We start from the raw sequence: 19951 nt of genomic DNA on the forward strand, positions 1-19951 counted from the left end.
TTAAAACAACCAAACAAAACTTCATGTTCTATTCATAATATCTAACTAAAAACTAAAAATTATCGTAGTATTTTCCATATAATGTGTATTGAAAAAATATATATTCATTTTATATTATTCTCTAAGTGAACAGAAGAATTTAAGGTAATATAAATTGGACATAAAGTCTATAAAACGACACGGCGTGTAATTATTAATTACGTTGTGACTTTGTGAATTTCACTTTACATCGGTAAAAGGTTCTTCCTTAAAAAAAAGAGGAGTAGTATAAAATATTACATTTTTTAAAATATGTACATAATTATGCTTTACTATTGATTTTTGTCGAATAAAAACAAATTAAATTTTGAAATATCTTACATAGTATAATCGAATTCATATCGAAATAAAAGATTGCAGATAATATTACTTACACAAATATATGTTAACCTTAGGACTTGTGAAACTAATGAGATATAAGATTTACGCGAGTTTTATTCATATAAATGAAACTAATATTTTTCGGATAACCTACGCTGAAAAGTAACCGAAACGTCGGGACTATGTAGTTTTTTTTAAATAATAAAAATCCGCGTAGTTTATCCGAAAAATGTTAGTTTCATTTGGACTAGTTAAACTAATGAATTATTTTTTCATATCGATAAACATAAATATATTTATAGGCCTACGATACTTGGAAAATTAATAAGGTTGCAGTTGTTTTTCAACACTGTAGCTTTATTTCTGCTTTATATATCAAATTGGGTCGAATCATTTTGATAATAAGTCTATTATCTCTTATCACTAAACATTTGTCCTTGAACCGTGTACATCCTTAGAGGTCTGTCCCAGTTTCATTAAGTAGTCCATCACCTCCAGAGACACAAAGCTTTAGAAGTAAGTTGTGAAAGATTAATATAGAACTAAAATATACGGCTCATATTCGTTTATTAAATTACACATCGGATAATTCAATTCTTAGGTAAATTAAAATTTTCTTTAAAACGATCTTATAAACTGACTTCATTTTATAAGACCTGAATTATTTTAAATAAAACTAATGTTCTCCGGATTACAACACATGTATTTTATTATTAAAAAAACTACAGACTCCCGAAGTTTCGGTTACTTTGGAGCAACCGTGATCACAATCTGTATATATATATATAGTTTAGAAACCAATGGATCTTATAATCAAATTTCAATTAATATTACTCACTGTTTATACTTAATACAATTTCAGGCCTTTAGGACTTTTCTACTTAAAGTTTTTTACGTTATTTTGCTGAATATTTTCGATATAAATACTAATTATTCTAATGGGAAATTCAAATTGAGTAAATGCTGAAAATATCTCTAAAAATTCTTCCAAATTTAAAAATTAAAAATATAATGTGCATTTATTTTAATTTAAAAATAAAACGCACTAGAAAGGAAAGCTTTAAATAAGTTCGACTAAATGTTATTTGGTATATATTTGAAGCTGAAAAATTATGGTATTATTTAAGGTACATACAAGAATAATCAGACATAAATCAAAAAATCTCCTATGGATAATTTAAGAAGGATCTCTAAAATTTTTTACTTCCAATCAATTGTTTCACGCGTAACAAGTCGATTGTTCACAAAATTGAAAAATGATGATACGTACAGATAAAATTTAACTTGAAAGCGATAAGATGGTTTGGCGAAAATTGACAATAGCTATATTTATTTGTAGTGTACATAGTATTTTAACAGTAAGTAGAAATAATAATTCTTGTTATATATAAATTATGATGTTATATATCGTAAATACGAAATATTTCTCCCTATTTTTCATGTTAATCAATATTTGAAATCACTTAATTTATTTGCTGAGACGTTATTTGATCAGCTATATCTGATTTAAAAAAAAACAATGTAAGCTATCTAGTTTCGTAGATTAGTCTGAACAAAGACGGACAAACATTACTAAAAACATAATATATTATATTTTATGCGTAATTCCAATAGTTAATAATTAAATTCAATGGTTTTCCTCTTCAGAGTATTTTTTTATTTATTTATTTTTTATACTTCAGCTCTGGTTTCCAAGTATAGAGAGGAATAACAGTAAGTTAAATTATACCTTGCTTTTACATTAATAATTAAAAAAAAATACATAACCTTTTATTTTACATAAAAGCAAAACCGTTGCAACAGTCTGACGGTAAATGTGTGGACGAGGTAAATAATATCGAAGTAATTATATTGTAATATATATATATATATATATATATATATATATATATATAACATAATTCGTATATGTCATTTTATACAAAGGAATAAGTTTCCTTAAATTCAAGGGTCCACATGCGACAGTTTTGTAAAAATCACGGGATATATGTATGTGTGGTCCCATGAGAAATCACAGAGCTTTCAATTGAAAACCTTTGAATGGAACTATAAGTATTCCAGGTCACCTTGAGAGTGAATTTCTCATACATCAGAGATTACCATACTCCCACAGGAAATACGCTGAGGTTAAACATGATGATGAACGTTTGGCTACAACTTAAACTATGTTGAACTGAGGAATAACAAAATCCTTATTTACAAATATATAAACATCTCATATATTATATTATTATTCAAAATAATTATTATATATTTGGATATTTATATTCATTATAGTACGTCATTAATTTTACAGTGCAGCGTTTTATATTGCAAGGCCGAAGTAAGTATAAGTACTATCTGTAACTCAAACTGTATAAGTAAACTGTGTATAAATAAAATGTAATTTCTGTTTAAACTCAGTGTCTAGGTCATGAATCTGTAGCTAAAGTGAGTACAATAAAATTGTTAATATTAAATCATTTAGCTTATTATTTAATAAGATTATGTTGAATGAAAAGTTCGTAGAAACGTATAGGAATCGAACCTGCAAACTACGGACTTTGCGTTACAGTTGCTTTTCCATTTAAGCCATCGTGTCCTGTATCAAATCGGTGATAAAAAACTATACATTTAACCTTTATATTGTACGGATAATTAAAATTACTTATGTGGTAAAATTGAAATACTCTTGTTTATTAAGGTCAATTGATTACTATTGTTACCTCGTTGTATATCAGCTGAATAAAATTCATAATATTTTGTTTGATGTCAGTGCTCTAGCAGTTTCTGCTCTTCGACGGTAAGGAATTTTAATTTTATAATAAATTACTAAAAAATCTTAAAAGGATTCAATATTGATATTGACAAAGTGCGGTAAGATATTTACTCCCAAAAACAGGAATTTTTCATGACATGAAAAATATAATTGAAAATTTTTCGATCCAGGAGGTATAAGTCATATTGGTTTGGGAAATGCCTAAGATTTTATTTTTATATATATATTGACATGTTATTATTTTGTGTATAATATAAGTTATTTGTTTTTACCACGACGTTTCAGGCGAGGGGTTCACTCGCTAAGGCAACGGTAAATAAAGTATATTGTCATTTAATAATAAAAAAATTAAAAAAATCATTTATTTAAATAAAAAAACTTTTTTTTATCTTTATTTTTAAAATTTGTTCTTGCATGATTCATTAACTATAAAACTGTCGGTATTACAGTGCGATGGACCCAAATGTAAATCTTTGGTAAGTTTTATTAAAACCAAAATTACGATGATCAACGAATATGTAACCAAGCAAGCAAAAAATGTTGTCAAGCAGCTTCTGTTGCGGTCGCCCCTTGGATGGGTGGCCTTCAAAGTAGCCTAGTCAAATAAACTCCTTAATCCTTGTCTATGAAAAAAAAATTTGGGAATGCCTTCATTGCAGCTACCTTAAATTGATTGTTTGATATTTATATTTTATCTGTTTTTCAAACGTTTAATTTAATTTACAGTGCACTGAGAGGAAATGTGAATCGGAGGTAGGTATTTACAAAATATATTAAATTTTGAAATTGAACTCGCTTTACTTTCTTACTTTAAATGAATATCGTAATTTATATTCTAAAATATAGTTTCAATGTTAATTCATCCTTTTTTAAATCTCTTCCTGCAGGACTATCGACCTTTTTTAAAATATTGATCTTATTTTATCACTTAAAATTTATCTTTTTGACCTTTTTTAAAACATTGATCTTTTTTTTATCACTTAATTCATCTTTAGTGTTTTGGTGGCGTTTGTAATTCGGAGGTTTGTTAAAATAATTTGTTTGTTATATTTTTCATAATTTCGTCCTCGTTGAAATCCTTGCAATAATATTTTCAGTGTAGCGGTGTCGAGTGCAAATCAGTTGTAAGTCGACTTATGTATTTTATACTAAACATATCCTAACAATAACAAAAATCCTTAACGATTTTAACGACAGTTTTTGATTTTAAATTTCAGTGTTACGGAGGCTTATGTACGTCGAAGGTATGAACTTAAAAAATAATAAAATTTATTTATATTTTCTAATATTGGTAAGGAAAACATCAATACCTCTAATATCTTAAAAAAGACAAGAAGTACATATATATTAAAAATAGTAAATAGAAATTTATATATATATATATGTAAAAGTATATAAGGTTAATTTTATATATTTCTTTATACTACGCATCACATCACATCTCGTCTGCCCGTGATCACGGTTGCTGAAAACTAACCGAAACGTCGGGATTATGTAGTTTTAAAATAATAAAATCCGCGTAGTATAAAATATTTATATATATAAGGTTATCCTTAAATATTAAAACACGATTAAAAATTATTTTTTTCTAAAAGCCTAGCCTTGTATGACAAACCGTTTACTTTATCAAGAAAATTATTATTAATTATTATTTCTCTTAACATAGGGCGTAGGTAAAAATGTATACACTGCGGTAAGTGCTTCTCAATTTTGAGTCAATTTTATAATATCGTAAACACATTTTAATGCATTTATATTATAGTGCGAAGGTGGAACGTGTTTTTCTAATGTAAGGAAATTCAACCAAATTTGTCTCCTTTTTTTTAAGTTTCCCTGAATAATTTTTATTTCTCTATGTAGGCATCAGGGACAGATTCGAAATCCAAAGTGAGTAATATATGTTTTGTCTAAGGTTTATTTTTTTATTTTACTTCATTTTTTTTTTATTTATCTAGTGTACGGGTGAAACTTGTACAGCCGATGTAAGAATTTTCTTTATTTACTCTTGACATATGTGTTTCAGAGGCTTTTCGGAGATTTGTTTTTAATCTTTTGATTTGAATGTTTCAGACCACAGGAGAACGATCAGTCGTTTCGGTAATTACTTATATATCTTAAGTTTTTCTGTTGTACATTCAAAAATATTTTATATACACACACCCACAAATATATGTATATATATTTATACATTAATAATAATTAAATAAAAGATTTGCCCATGTTGCATCACACTTACAATTTGGAGGTTTTCAAGGAAAGACTTAATATGCTTTAACTGAGGTAATGCTATAGCCATCTGAGGCTGTATTTTCACGTACCTTAAGACTTGATGATAGACAAATACTATAGATTACTGGAAGATTTTTTTCAGTACAGGATATAAATGAAATCAAACGCAGTAGACATTTACAATGTGATATATTTTTAGCTTCAAACACAACACTATAATCTGTACAATTGTCACCACTCGATGAGTCGGCTTCTTTTTCACAAAAATATTTTTTATTCATCTTTAATGACAATTATTTTTTTCCTCCGACAATGTAGCCAGATTCTCGTTCAGTTAATGTTTTTATTTAAATAACTTCGAAATAATTTCTGATTTTAAGTGATAGCATTATCACATGTACACATAGCAATAATATAAGCATAAATTATAGACTATTGTTATCAATTTTCTTTTAATTTTTAATAATTTAGACACAACCTTCCAGTTCCTATATAAAACCTACCAGTATATTTAGTGAGAGATTCACAAACAACTAAACTAATATCACAAATCGCCGGTTATACAAATTTTAATAAAATTAAATGCTTATTTAAGCATTTAAACCTACAATAGTATTGTTTTTTATAAGATTATTATAAGGAAATTCTTTTGACGTGTAATTCTTGTTAAAGAAATGTCTATATATATATATTATATATATATATATAATTCTATGGCTTCATTCGCACTAGAATCGTAGAATATTTTGCTAATGTAAACGTTTTTATTTGTTAGATAAATTATAATCTTGAATACTGCGTAGAGAAAACACAAAGAGTCTGTCGGCTATTTATATTATTAGTACAATAAATGCTTTTTGACAACCAACTGACAAACTTGATATATCTTGCTTTGATTACTCAAGTATTGTAATATATTATTACTTATTTACAACTTTGTCACGTCCCTAGTGTTCTGGTAACGTCTGTCAAGCAAAGGTAATATTTTTAAGACATTCATAAAAAAATATTAGAATATTAATATCGAAATGTAATGCATAAACTCAATACGTATAATGTTTATTTAATTGTTTTTTTTTCTAAATGTTTGTATTTCGGCTCATCTCAGAAACGACTCGGGGGATTTTTAAAATTTTTTTTTTACTAACTCGAGTGGGATATAAACGGCAAATTTAATTAATTGAAAAGTTATTATAAAATATTTTCAATTCTTTTCAGTGCTATGGTTTATCCTGTCAAGCGAGTGTAAGTATTAGTAATGATTTTCTTATTAAATGTTATCAAACGAGCTTACATTCCGTGTAGTCGTACGAAGCACTGTTTTAGTAACTTACACTTAGAATAATATGGTTTTTGATTGAGAGAAAGGTACTTCCAAGGTTCTAGAACTATCAACGGACCAAAATCTACTCAGGCTAGTTTTACAGCAATGTTCTGTTAATGAACTATACAGCCATGACCTTATTTCGACCGGAAGCCTGCTTTGGATTACAAAAATGTCAAAAAATATCAGCTTGTATTGTTATATACATATATATTATAACATCCCATTTAATTGTTAATAAATAAACAATTAAATATAGAAATCAATGATCCGGAATACATTAAACATTTTTATTATTTAAAATATTTTCTGTTTGATCTTAATAGTGTAAGGGAGAATTTTGCTCGTCTAAGGTAAGTTAAAAATAATTGTACTATAATTTTTTGTAATCTCAATGAAAGTGTCAGTGATCTTTATATAAACATATATCCTATAATATACGTAATATGAGCAGTGCTTGTATTGTATTGTATATGTGGGAGTAGGTTCAACTGCGGTTTTTAAAAAGAGACGTCAGACAAAACAGACGTCATAACTGACGTCACCAGTGCCTATATTCTTGAATGTCGTCACGATCTCGGATCTCGATCTATTAAAGGTAACCTCGTAGATGGTTTTACGAACCCCTCACTTCGAAGACGTCCGATCCCTGCAAAAGCTCGATCGATACTATTTTTAATCTGTACTCTCACTTATATTTATACCAACTGACACTCATTGTTGTGACTACACTTGCACAGGTGCCAACGCAAGTGGTTATGCGGGTCCGGCGTCGGGACGTGACGACCCCATCGCCCACCGTTTCACCGGTGCAGTCAGTCACAGGGGGGAGGACCTTGACCTTCTTGCGAGGTCTTGGTTTGCGCTGAGCGGGGCAAAATCCCGGTCAGGTTCTGGAGGTGGCAGGCCTTGTGCTGGCATAGGGTCTGTGCCTCTGAGGGGAAGTTCTTCCTCACGATTCTCTGATCTAAGCAGAGAACGTAGCGGAGGAACAAGGACGGCACTCGTTGTGCTCTCACCCTGCCAACGAGTAGCTTCGGGGCACATGTTGACCCCGACTGCAACCGGCTAAATCGTAATCCGGGAAGAGTTCATAGTCATGTTTTATGACTCGGAACGGGACGAGGGTCTTGGCTTAACCACCCGGATCGCGAGGAAGATAACCTCTATAAAAAAATCCTCCAATACTAAGTTTTGGTGCGCGGCGAGGGTATGTATGGCTGAGGAGTAGTATCAGTTGTGAGCGCACCCCCAGCTAGGGCACCGGTGGACACTCTAGTTGGGAAACAAATATACACTTACCCAGGGACAGGGGGCACTCCCTGGGTGGACCTGTTATTTCCCCCACACTCGTGGGACCAATATGGTAAATAAAAACGAACCTCAAAACAAAAAAGTAGAAGTAGAAGTGAGAGCAAGCGAGTTCAGCTCTCTTGCTGGTGGCGGGGAAAGCCTGGGTGGCTCTCGGGAGCTTGGGGAGGTGCTGAATTCGTCAAGTAAGTCCATTGGACGGGCGACAAACCCGAGAGAGTCATACTCAGAGTCAGACTTGAATGTATCTGGCCCTTGCTCACTGCGCAGCGTGAGCTCTCAGCGCCAAAAAAGGCCGAGGGGAACGCTAAAGCGTCCTAGGTTGGAGGACGGCCGAGAGTCTTCCTCCAACGTGCAGGAGGGCCCAGTACCCAAGATCCCCACGGCTGCGCGGGGTAAGGTTAAAGGGAAGGGTTGCGTGAGGGAAGCAGGTGGCCGGACCGAGCCGACTGATCAGCAGGGTACTAACAGTAGTGCCCTTGTAAGGGCCGGCCCCTCAGATTCCTCCGATATGGAGGTGTCTGGTGGCGAAGATATGGATGGAGAACGCGGCTCCGCGAGCCTTCGGAAGACAGTGGCGGAGGCTCTTCGTATGGTGGCTGCAAAGAGATCCCAGCCCGCCAGAAACGGAATACTAAAGCATGCGGAGTCGGCCATCATGAAGGCGGCTGCTCAGCAGAGCTTGGCAGGGCGGCAGATAGTCGTCTTGCAGAAAGAGATTGCCGAGATGAGGCGAGAGTTAGCCCGTTTGGAGTCTGTCAATGCAACTCTTGTAACTGAGCTCCGGTCGGCAAAGGCTGAGCTTGCCGATACTCGCGGAGGCCGATCCCAGCCCACGCATACGGCGGAATCCAACCTGCTCAGCCTGGTGAGGAGGGAAATCGCGGCGTTCCAGCAACGTTTTGACGCGTTGGAAGGTAGGCTACTCCGCCCCTCGCTCACTGCGAGTCAGTCGGATCCCAGTTCATTTACGGCTGCAGCAGCTAAGCCGCCGGCCAGCCTTGGAGCCCAAGGCAAATCGCCGGTAAAGGCACGGGCAGCTCCGCCGCCGAGGGTGTTTATTTCACCCCCGGCGATGGTTTCTGCTACACCATCTGCCAGGACTCCGGCGAATCGAAAGCAAAAGGACACAGCGTCCCAGCCGGCTGGTGCCAAAGCCAGAGTGGCACCTGTCCCGCCATCGGATTCCCTTGCTGGCTGCGACGAGTGGCAAGTAGTCGGGGAGGCAAGGGGCGCCTCCAAAGAGGCAAGGAAGCACCGTAAGAAGAAGCAACAGCAGCAGCGCAAGGAGAAGCGCGCCAAGGCTAAGCTTCTCGCCCCAAAAACTGCGGCGGTAGTGATAACGCTATTACCCGATGCGGCGAAAAACGGCGTGACTTACGGGGATGTTCTCGCTAAAATAAAGGGAATGGTAACACCTGCGGAATTTGGAGCCCCCGACGGGTTTACAGTTAAGGTAACTGCGACTGGAGCTCGTCTTTTGGAGGTCCCCGGCGAGGCCAGCGACCAATCTGCTGATGCTCTAGCCGAAAAGCTTAGGACTTGCCTTGGTACGGAGGAAGCTCGCGTATCCAGGCCCACCAAGTGTCTAGACTTGAGAATTATGGGCCTGGACGACTCCGTCAGGGAGGAGGAGGTGGTGGCCGCTGTTGTCAGGACAGGAGGATGCCATGCTGATCAGGTCAAGGCAGGCACCCTCCGATCAGACAATTCGGGACTACGAACAGTTGTGGTTAGCTGTCCCGTCACGGCGGCCAAGAGAATAAAAGAGGGTAAAAGGCTCCTGGTGGGCTGGGTTTCGGCGCAGGTGAGGCTGCTGGAGCCCCGACCTCTAAGGTGCTTCCGATGCCACATTGGGGACCATGTGAGCGCTAAATGCACCTCGGAGGTGGACCGCAGCGATCTCTGCTTCCGCTGTGGTCAACCCGGTCATAGGGCTAGTTCGTGCACTGCCCCGCTGCACTGTGATGCATGTGCAGCCGCCGGCAAGCCGGCTGACCATCGGGTAGGGGGCAAGTCCTGCTCCCCTCCCGTCAAATCCAGAGGCAGGGGTAAGTTCTCTGCCTCCAACGTTGACTCTGCTGTTGTTCCCGCCGCCGTTGCCGCAGTCGCCACCACTCCCGATACTGCTGCTATCGCCGCTGCCACCACGGAGGAGGCCGTGATGGACTGTTAATAATGGCTCCATTACGCATACTTCAGGCGAATATTAACCACTGCGCTGCTGCTCAGGATCTTCTGCTCCAGAGCATGGCGGAGTGGTCGATAAATGTCGCTGTAGTCTCAGAGCCGTACTTCGTTCCACCCAACGATCACTGGGTGGTGGACCTGGATGACTCGGTGACTATCATCTCGTCGGCTACCAATGGCACCCCGACCCTAGAGAGGCCTCAGAGAAGCAGGGGCTGCGTTGCTGCTCGGTTTGGAGATATCGCTGTGGTGGGCGTTTACTTCTCTCCGAACCGATCTCTCTCCGAGTTTCACAACTCCCTTAGGGATTTGGTTAACGTCGTTAACGAGTTCCGTTCTCTCACTGTGCTCGTTCTAGGGGACTTCAATGCCAAGAACTTGGCTTGGGGTTCTCGGCTCACCGACGTACGGGGTAGGATGGTGGAAGACTGGGCTTTAGAGACAGGCCTCGTTATTCTAAACCAGGGTTCTGTGCCTACGTGCGTGCGGATGCAGGGTGAGTCGGTGGTGGACATCTCGTTTGCCAGCCCAACTCTGTCATCGCGCGTCGTTGACTGGCGCGTCATGGAGGACGTGGAGACGTATTCCGACCACCGGTATATCCGGTTCGACGTCTTTGCCGAGTCCGAATACCCGCCGGTCAGGCAGGCGCCCTGTGGAACGCGATGGGCCCTGAGGCAGCTAGACCGAGAGTTGTTTCTCGAAGCCGCAATTGTGCAGGCCTGGGTAATTCCACCAGAAAGGCCTGCCGAAGTCAATGAGGAGGCAAGATGGCTCCAGGACGCCATGTCCAGGATCTGTGACGTAGCGATGCCTCGGGTCCGGCCAGGTCAGCGCAAGGGGCAAGTGTATTGGTGGTCTCGGAAACTGGCTGCTCTACGCGGTGAGTGCATCGCAGCGCGACGCCGATACACCAGGCACCGCAGGCTCCGCATTCAGGTTCTGGACGCTGAAACTAGACAGGCGGAATTGTACGAGGAGTACAGGACTGCGAAAGCTACTCTCAGGGTGGAAATCCGGCGGGCCAAAGACCAGGCCCGCCAGGAGATGCTGGAGCGTCTGAACAGAGACCCGTGGGGACAGCCTTATCGAATGGTGCGGAATAAACTTCGCACCATGGCTCAACCGCTAACTCAGACACTTCGGCCGGAGGTGGTGGAGACAGTGGTGAGCACATTATTCCCCCGGCTGCAAAGGGAGTACACCCCTCCGACAATGACTCCGCAACCTGGAGTGCCTTATGCGGATTCTGACGAGGATGACGACAGTACTTTGGTGGTGACCGAGGTAGAATTGAGAGCAGCGGTGCGGCGATTGGGCACCAAGAAAACCGCCCCAGGACCTGACGGTCTGCCTGCTAAGGCATGGGTCTTGGCGTCGGAGCCTTTAAAGCCTCGACTAATTGGTCTCTTCAGTGCATGTTTGGAGAGGGGCCAGTTTCCGCTGTCTTGGAAGACAGGTAAACTGGTTCTCGTGAGGAAGCCGGACCGCCCTGCGGACTCTCCGTCCGCGTACCGGCCTATCGTGCTGCTGGATGAGGTGGGAAAGCTCTTCGAAAGAATACTTTCGAACCGCCTCGTCGCGCACCTGACCGGCAGAGGGCCGGATCTAGCAGACAACCAGTTCGGTTTTCGCAGAGGGCGTTCCACGGTAGATGCAATCATGCGCGTGAGGGACCTCACGACGGGGTCTGCAGTGGCCAGAGGGAGGGTTGTCGTGGCGATGTCTCTGGATATCGCAAACGCCTTCAACTCGCTGCCCTGGAGCTGCATCCTCGAGGCACTCCGATATCTCCGGGTGCCTGCCTACCTCCGCCGTGTAGTCGAGGCTTACCTGATGGAGAGGTCTGTCATCTACCCTGGTCAGCGAGGCGAGTGGAAGCGCAGAGATATGTCGCGCGGTGTTCCACAGGGCTCGGTTCTGGGCCCGCTCCTGTGGAATATCGGGTACGACTGGGTGCTGCGTACCGACCTTCCCGGAGGCGTCAGAGTGGTTTGTTATGCTGACGACACGCTGGTGCTAGCCAATGGGAGGTCGCACCAGGCGGCGGCCAACCTGATGACATGTGCGGTTGAAACACTCGTTTCTAAGATCCGGCAGTTAGGACTCGAGGTGGCGCTCCATAAGTCCGAGGCCATGAGCTTTTACAGCCAGCGGAATGCACCACCTGCAGGTGGGTCCCGAATAACGGCGGGAGGGGTTACCATCGGCGTCGAGTCGACGATGAAGTACCTAGGTCTTGTCCTCGATAGCCGGTGGAACTTCGCGGAACACTTCCGACGTTTGGCTCCTAAGCTGGAACGGACAGGGGCTGCGCTCAAGCGGCTCCTTCCTAACTTGGGGGGTCCGAATGCCTCCTGCCGGAGGTTATATTTGGGAATCATGCGGTCCATGGCCCTCTACGGAGCCCCTGTGTGGGCGCTAAATCTGAGCCGGCGTCCAGCTCGTACGCTGATCGCGTCCCAGAGGGTTATGGCCATTCGGATAATCCGTGGTTATCGCACTATTTCCGGAGAGGCTGCGAACCTCCTTGCCGGATCACCGCCCTGGGATCTAGAGGCGAAGGCGCTTGCGCAGGTCTTCAGTTTGCGCGCTGAAGCTTGTCGCCAGGGCCAAGCCCCGCTGCCGTGCCAGATCAGAGCGTGGCAAGATGAACTCCAGCGTGATCTCATGACACAGTGGAAGGAACGATTGTCTCAGCCGAAGGCTGGGCTCGCTACTATCGCAGCGGTAAAACCAATCTTTGAGGAGTGGCTGGAGAGACGCTACGGCGTGCTCACCTTCCGCCTGACGCAGGTACTTTCCGGGCACGGATGTTTTGGGAGGTACCTGTTTCGGATACGGAGGGAGGAGACGCCCGGGTGTCGACATTGCGACGACCAGCCAGAGGACACGGTGGAGCATACGGTGGCGGAGTGCCCAGCTTGGGCTGAGCACCGCCGTGTCCTCAGGGTAGCCATCGGCGGCGGTGACCTCTCGCGTGCGGCTTTAGTTCAGGCCATGGTGCGGAGCAAGAGGCACTGGGAAGCCGTCTCCTCCTTTTGCGAAGCAGTCATGCTATCTAAGGAGGACGCGGAGCGCATGAGGGAACGATCCTCTTCACGCGCCAGACGCTGCAGGGGACGCTCCAGGCGCTGGGGATCGCGAGATGACCTTCAGCCACCGTAAGCGCGGGTCTGCGGACGGCGAGCAAGGGTAGCTTGTCGCCCGATCAGAACCAGACCTAAGCGTACGGCGCGTAGCGTACCGCGCGCGCCTCAAAGAGACATCTGACCACCACAGATGGGGCCCGAGAGCCGTTGCCAAGCCGGGTTGCGGGTGCAAGCGAAATGATGTACCGCGGCCTGGCTCGGAGCAGGAGAAGGTACGGGGGGGTTTTTAGTCAGTAAGAGTCTGACACTCCCTCTTGCCCCACCCAGGACAAGAGGGGTCATATGATGATTTTCCCCTTTATAAAAAAAATAAAATAAAAAAAAAAAAAAAAAAAAGTGGTTATGCGGGTGACACCTTATAATGCCAACTACCCTCAATTTTTAGTTATTCAAATAATAAGAATTGAGCCGATATATACAATACATTGAGTGAATTATTCTAAATTTATGATTATTTTATGTAAACACTTTTGAGTGACAAGCTTTGTACCAGTAGGGCCAACTTAAAGGCAACTATATGCTGAGTTTGCTTCATATACTACAGTCCTTAAATAATGTTCATATTTGCTTTTGTTAATGTTATTTTTGGTCGAGTTTTGTTCATGAAATAAGCCTTTTATTATCATATATTTTTCCAGTGTGCGGGAAAGGGTTGTACAATGATGGTAAGAGATTTTTGAAAATAAAATTATATTTAAGAATGTTTTAAACTAAATCATCGTGTTTTCTTTATTGTTACATCAAGTGTAATGGTCAGAGCTGTCTCGAAGAAAAGGATTCGAAGAAAGGAATGGGTCTGCGTTTGGTTAAGGTTGATTTCAGCGCTGATATGTCGGATTACATGAATACACATAAATAACATGTGTTCTCTACAAATACTTTAAATTCTATGGCATACTGATATTGAAAATTAAATTTCTTGATAATTAAATTCAAATAATCTTTTCATTTAATGTTTGTTATCATAATAATTACTGCTCGATTTATTAATATTGTTTTCGATAGAAAGAACTGGACTTAAACTTAAAAAACGTTTTACATATTGGACTTAATCTTTTATAAAGTTAAATCTATGAACATAAATTACTTGCACTAGCGCTCCGGAGACGAAACCTCTCAGCATTCCATGGATTCACCGTGCGGGTGCCGGGTCCATCGCGTTGCAGGGAGAGGAGCTTCAACAGTGCCTGGGACTTGCGTCCCAGGTGTAGGTTTAAGGGGCCCCTATCTAACGCGCGTTAAACGCTCACCTCCACTGTCCAAGCTCTTCTCTCTGCCTAGATGTTAGTTCTTGGCAGACCTAAGTCTTTCAGCAGGTTGTATAGAGATTTGGCTGTTATACCTCTTGCTCCTACTTCTACCGCGTACAAATTTACAACGAACATATTCTTAATGAGTTGTTAGTGAGCTCGTAATACTTGTTGACCTGGATGGCACGGTCTTTGGGGATATAATGGCTTAGAAATAATCCCACAGACTTCACAGCAAAAGATTTAAATTCAAACTTCGAGAGATTCTGCTTACAACGTTTTCTCACTTGGCGCATCGAATAGACTGAATCCCCGCTAACAATATTTGCCTATTTAAAGACATTATCATGTGATTTTAATAATGTGCAGACGAGGGTAGCACAAAGTGATTACAAATTCATCTAAAGCTAAAGAATAACAATATACAACTACATAAATAAAATTTATATGATTCGGAATCCACACCCGCACCATTTATATAATATTCTAAGGGTTATTATTTTATTAAAGACGAGCTTCTATCGATCGTACATTTCAAATATAAAATTTTACTTAAATAAACAGAAATTAATGTCATTAAAATGTATCATGTTAAGCCAAACAGCTAAAGAATGAGCTGTAAATGTATAGTTGTACTTTACACAGCCTTTTCGCTTCTCACCAGCATCTCGAGAGCCACTCAAAGCCACTCACAGTTGAGTAACAGGATTATGAGTATTATTTTAAGGAAGTTTTCTTTAAGATTTGTAAATGCTGTCTCTGCAACGATGTATTTGTTACGGGAGCTGGTTTACAATTTGTATTGTTAGTAAGTTGCAAACATGCTGCGCTTGTATTTTTGCAGGAAATCTTTTGCAAATATTTTCGTTTATTCGTAGCGGTATAAAAATAATGAAACTAAAAATAATCGGTTAGGATTATATAAAAAAATGTGAAAGTTAGGCTTACTAGGTTAGGTTATACTAGCAGAGTCTAACGAACAGATTTTAAAGATTCTTAAAGCAAAATCTACGGAACCCAGGAACGGTCAGAATTTTACTTTTTATTTCTTTTTGCTTTTGAACGCCTAATAGTTACTTCAGCTTAATCAATATTTAAGATTTAATTTCCAGAGTATTAAGATCAATTCCTAATATATATATTTGTCAGTCGCTTCCAAGTACCACATAAATGGTTAGAAATCTGCTTCTGGGTAATCTATTAAACTTATATTCTAAGAATTTAGTATGGATGGACCTTAATGGATTCCAGAACAGGACAAAACTAAACAAGCACTAATATTATCAACTGCAGATGATCGATTCATCTTAACTCACTTCCATAACTAAAGTTATTGAAACAAGAAACTACACTACAACAATTTAAGCTAACAGTTTAAAATTAAAATATACAAAATACCTAAAACACATAAGCTTTTGTTATGGCTTTAAATTGCTTGTATATATATATAATAAGGAACCTCTTTAAAATATAAAGAAATATAAAGAACCAAGGAACGTCTTTTAAAAACAAAAATACAACCAGGGCACGAGAGAGATGTGGACTTCACTTTTTGGGGTCGATCGTCGAGGTGAAATTGCTCAAGGATTTTATCTGTTAATACTGTGTTAGCAATTAGTTCTAAGGCTATTTTAAGGACATTACTCTGTAAGTAGGTTATTTGTTGTTATGCTTGTATTTGCAGTGTATTATTTTGTTCCTTAATTTACCTTTTATATGTTCATTTTAATTAAAATCTCTTTGTGAAATTGTTAAATGTCATATTGTTATTTTCTTTGTATAAATTCGAAGTTCCTAAATATATAGGTTTTTGATTGGTTTAGCCTCTATATCTACACGAACAATGGTAAAACAAATAATATTGTTTAACCCCGAGTATTGAAAAATGAAACTTCAATAAAACATATGCTGTCCTTGGTTGTTCACGGTGAAGCGTTCCAGGGCACAGCTAGTATATTATAAATAAGGTAACAATTTTATATAAATAATACTTTGTAAAGTTATATATCTTGTCTCCAGGCCAACATTGAATTTATTTTATTGGACTGTAATTCAAACTGATGGCAATCAAAGATAACCCTTTGACGAAGAAATGAATTTACTGAACTCATTATCTATTGAGGTTAAGTTAAAATCTATTTGACGGATTCTTAAACTTCGTATAAAGAAATCTGTTCAAAGACAGACTTTGAATGAAGAAGGTTTTAGGATTTAATTAGAGATTACACTATTTACGATTATTTTTTTTAATTAAAGCCAAAACAATGTTTTTTTGAATAGTCTACGAATTTTTATTGAGACTACCATCTTGTATGCCATTATCACGGTTGATATAAAGTAATTGAAACGTTTGGAAAGTGTAAAATAAAATTATGAAACTGCGTAATATTTAAAAAAAATACAATTTTAAATGAGAAGGTACTTTTAAAAATATAAGATATTATAATTTGTCATTAATATAAATCTTAACCAATAACAAACGTACAAACTCGAACTATATACAGAAATTTTTACGTCGTTCCTAACAAAACTACGTGATTTTAAAAATAGAATTATTTTTTCTCATAATAAGACTTAACGAATGAGATGTAAATTTAAACTATTTAGGTTCATCGATCACACTGCATTCGAAATTCAAATTCAATGATCAAATAGACGCCTTTGTGTAATAATGAAATTAATATATCAAGTAATTCCAAATGAGATTACTTTATCCAGGCTAACCCGGTTAAGGGTCTGGAATAGTCGGTATCTAAGAACAGTATTATCATTGATATCAAAATATATTGTCCATTAAAATAAAAAAAAGGTATTAAATAATAAATCGAAATTGTCAACTTAAAACATAAATGGCTTAGTGATCTCGATTTTTTCTTTTTGAAAATTAATATTGAAAAAATCGTTTTAAATTTCTCTGTATTTAATATGGCGGAGATAAATTATTGAGCGTGTGATTATAGATATTATATAATTATTCATAAATTTTACAGACCACAAATATATATATTTATATTTATTTATATATTAATCTCAACATTTTTAAAATATGTCTAAAAGTTTGAACACAGCGTAATTCCATTTCTAACTGGCCATATGGAAGTCACCAATGACAATTGACAATTGACAATGACATTTCCACTTTGACAAGGACGAGCCGAATTCGATAATTTTAAAGTTTTGTTTTCATATCGTTTTGATTGACTGATATTAAAGTGGCTATTAGCACGTATAGTATAATATTAGTATAATATTATGACCACCATAATAAATAAACGAGGTTTTTTTTTGTTAACTTTTAGGTGTTTTAAGTGTAACGAGAACGACACAAATAAAAATGTTAGTACAAATTATATCCATCAATGCGGCAACTTGTTTGTACGAATAAGATACCTATAATATACATACTATATTTATATACATATATATACATATATTAAGAATGATTTGAAAGGGCAAAAATGTACAAAAATTAGCGGGTTTCAACATATAATCACCTTTAATACACCTATATTACATTATATTTTTGTATAAGCGCTAGATTTTTTGAAACTTAATAAATAATTGCCTAATCTAGACATAAATCCAATGCTTGTGAGGACAATAGTTTAAATTTTTGGTCTTTGTATCATTGGAATATGACGATTCTTATACCAATAGTGTTGGTCTTATACCAGTAGTGTATAGTTGGTATAACAAAAGTGGACATAGAATGACAAAAAATAAGCTCTAAGTATATAATTTTATATATAATATCACATTATATTAAAAAAGCGTGTGTTGGAGTACATCCCATGTAAACATCTTTTGACGAATGGTTGTACTTGTCAGTGAAGTTCATTCTAAATTTATAAATAACATCTGATGCTGTGCCATCGAGGATCAGGGGTTCGTGAGGTTAGGACTGAATATTTTATGTACCTACTGGCTGTACAATATTCTGTGTATGTACCTACTGTACAAAATTGTGTATTATGTTGTGTGTGTGTGTGTACCTACCGTATAATGTCGTGTTTATTGTAAGAAATTATGAAGTATTAATCACATATATTAATAGTTGTACATGAAATTCTAACAACTTGAAACTTAACTAAAATAAATCTATTTGATGTTTGATGGAAAGGAAATAAGATTTTAATTATGTGTATGTTTCACTCATGAACCATTATCAATATCATTTTTGTTTTCAAAACTTGTTTCGTTCATTATCCTTAGTCCTACTTCACATCGACACACTACAGACGAAGCGTTTCCCGTTTTTCCTTAAATATCTACGTTAATACAACTATGTGTAAAGTTTTACGAATGAAAAACTGTACGTAACGCTACGATACTGTGACGATAACTTGAACTAAGCAGGTCGTTCTGAAAGATGCGGATCGATGTGTGGTTAGCGACACAAATAACAATCCACTAATCTATACGATCAGAATTTAAGATGATTATTCCATTTATTGTAATTAAAACTAGAAAAACATAATTACAAAAATGCCACGCAGTTTGACAGATAAAAATTTATCTATTATTGTGTTTCATACAGAGGAATTTTGATAATTTTCTTCGATCCTGAATTTATTTGTAAATATACGAGTTGGTAATCTTACTTAACGTGTTAATGATTGATGTACAGCGAATGTCACCTCACATCACGCACCTGGCAGGTTCTAACGTACGCATATTAATGAATTTTAAAAATATTTTTGATATTTAATAACAAATATATACGAAGTATATTCTTTTTATAGATCAAGTTGTTTTATACTGTATTGTTTGTCAAAAGTTTCTTAATAACGTCTCGCAGAGTAAGAAGAAAGGGATGACAAACGACAGTGTTTGTCACAAACATTTAACGGGATGATAGCATTTTGTTCTTTATTTGTTTCAACTTAATTAATGTTCAAACAAACTATACTTTATCGTATACATTTTTATATTGCATATATATATTGACAATAATAATAATAATTTGTTTATTTCAGACAATTCACAGTCCATTTGTTAGTTACAAAAAAAAGAACATTTACAACTATGTTAGTATAATAAATAATGATAATAAGACAAAAAAAATTACTTAAGAAAGGAAAAAAAAAGGTTATTTGCTTAGCCTAACCTGCCTCACCAGCACGTTGACAAAGTGCTTTAGCACTTCAGCGCTTCAGCGCAGGCTCGGCCAGCTTGGCACTGAACATTTTCAGAATCCTGTTGGGACTTGATCGCATTCTATTAAGTAGAGATGCAGTTTTTTTTCTTATTATAGAGAAGAAGTCATCTGTACCCGCCTCAGAGAACATGGCGGACGCGCTACAGAAGCGTCCAAGTCCCAACAAAACTCTGAATCCATTATTATATTGCACTCTCAGTGCGTCTAGTGCTTTCTTGC

At 38.1% G+C, this 19951-nt stretch overlaps 1 protein-coding gene across 2 annotated transcripts; it reads left to right on the forward strand.

Annotated features, from left to right (window-relative positions):
* Window positions 1-1588: 1588 nt before the first annotated feature.
* Window positions 1589-14503, forward strand: LOC116775696 (keratin-associated protein 9-1-like). 2 transcript variants are annotated; one of them, XM_061525072.1, is made up of 22 exons: window positions 1589-1718; window positions 2043-2073; window positions 2147-2187; window positions 2657-2683; window positions 2764-2790; window positions 3116-3142; window positions 3404-3430; window positions 3568-3594; window positions 3845-3871; window positions 4114-4140; window positions 4216-4242; window positions 4336-4362; window positions 4785-4811; window positions 4881-4907; window positions 4979-5005; window positions 5074-5100; window positions 5189-5215; window positions 6299-6325; window positions 6566-6592; window positions 6998-7024; window positions 13963-13989; window positions 14070-14495. In XM_061525072.1, the coding sequence occupies exons 1-22, from the start codon at window positions 1659-1661 to the stop codon at window positions 14181-14183; spliced, it is 732 nt and encodes a 243-aa protein (XP_061381056.1). In that variant the 5' UTR covers window positions 1589-1658; the 3' UTR covers window positions 14184-14495. The 2 variants fall into 2 exon arrangements, with proteins under 2 accessions (XP_061381056.1, XP_061381057.1); XM_061525073.1 differs by lacking the exon at window positions 4785-4811 and having other exon boundaries at window positions 14070-14503.
* The last annotated feature ends 5448 nt before the right edge of the window (window positions 14504-19951 follow it).

This window comes from Danaus plexippus, chromosome 27, assembly GCF_018135715.1.
Source record: "Danaus plexippus chromosome 27, MEX_DaPlex, whole genome shotgun sequence".
NCBI lineage: Eukaryota > Metazoa > Arthropoda > Insecta > Lepidoptera > Nymphalidae > Danaus > Danaus plexippus.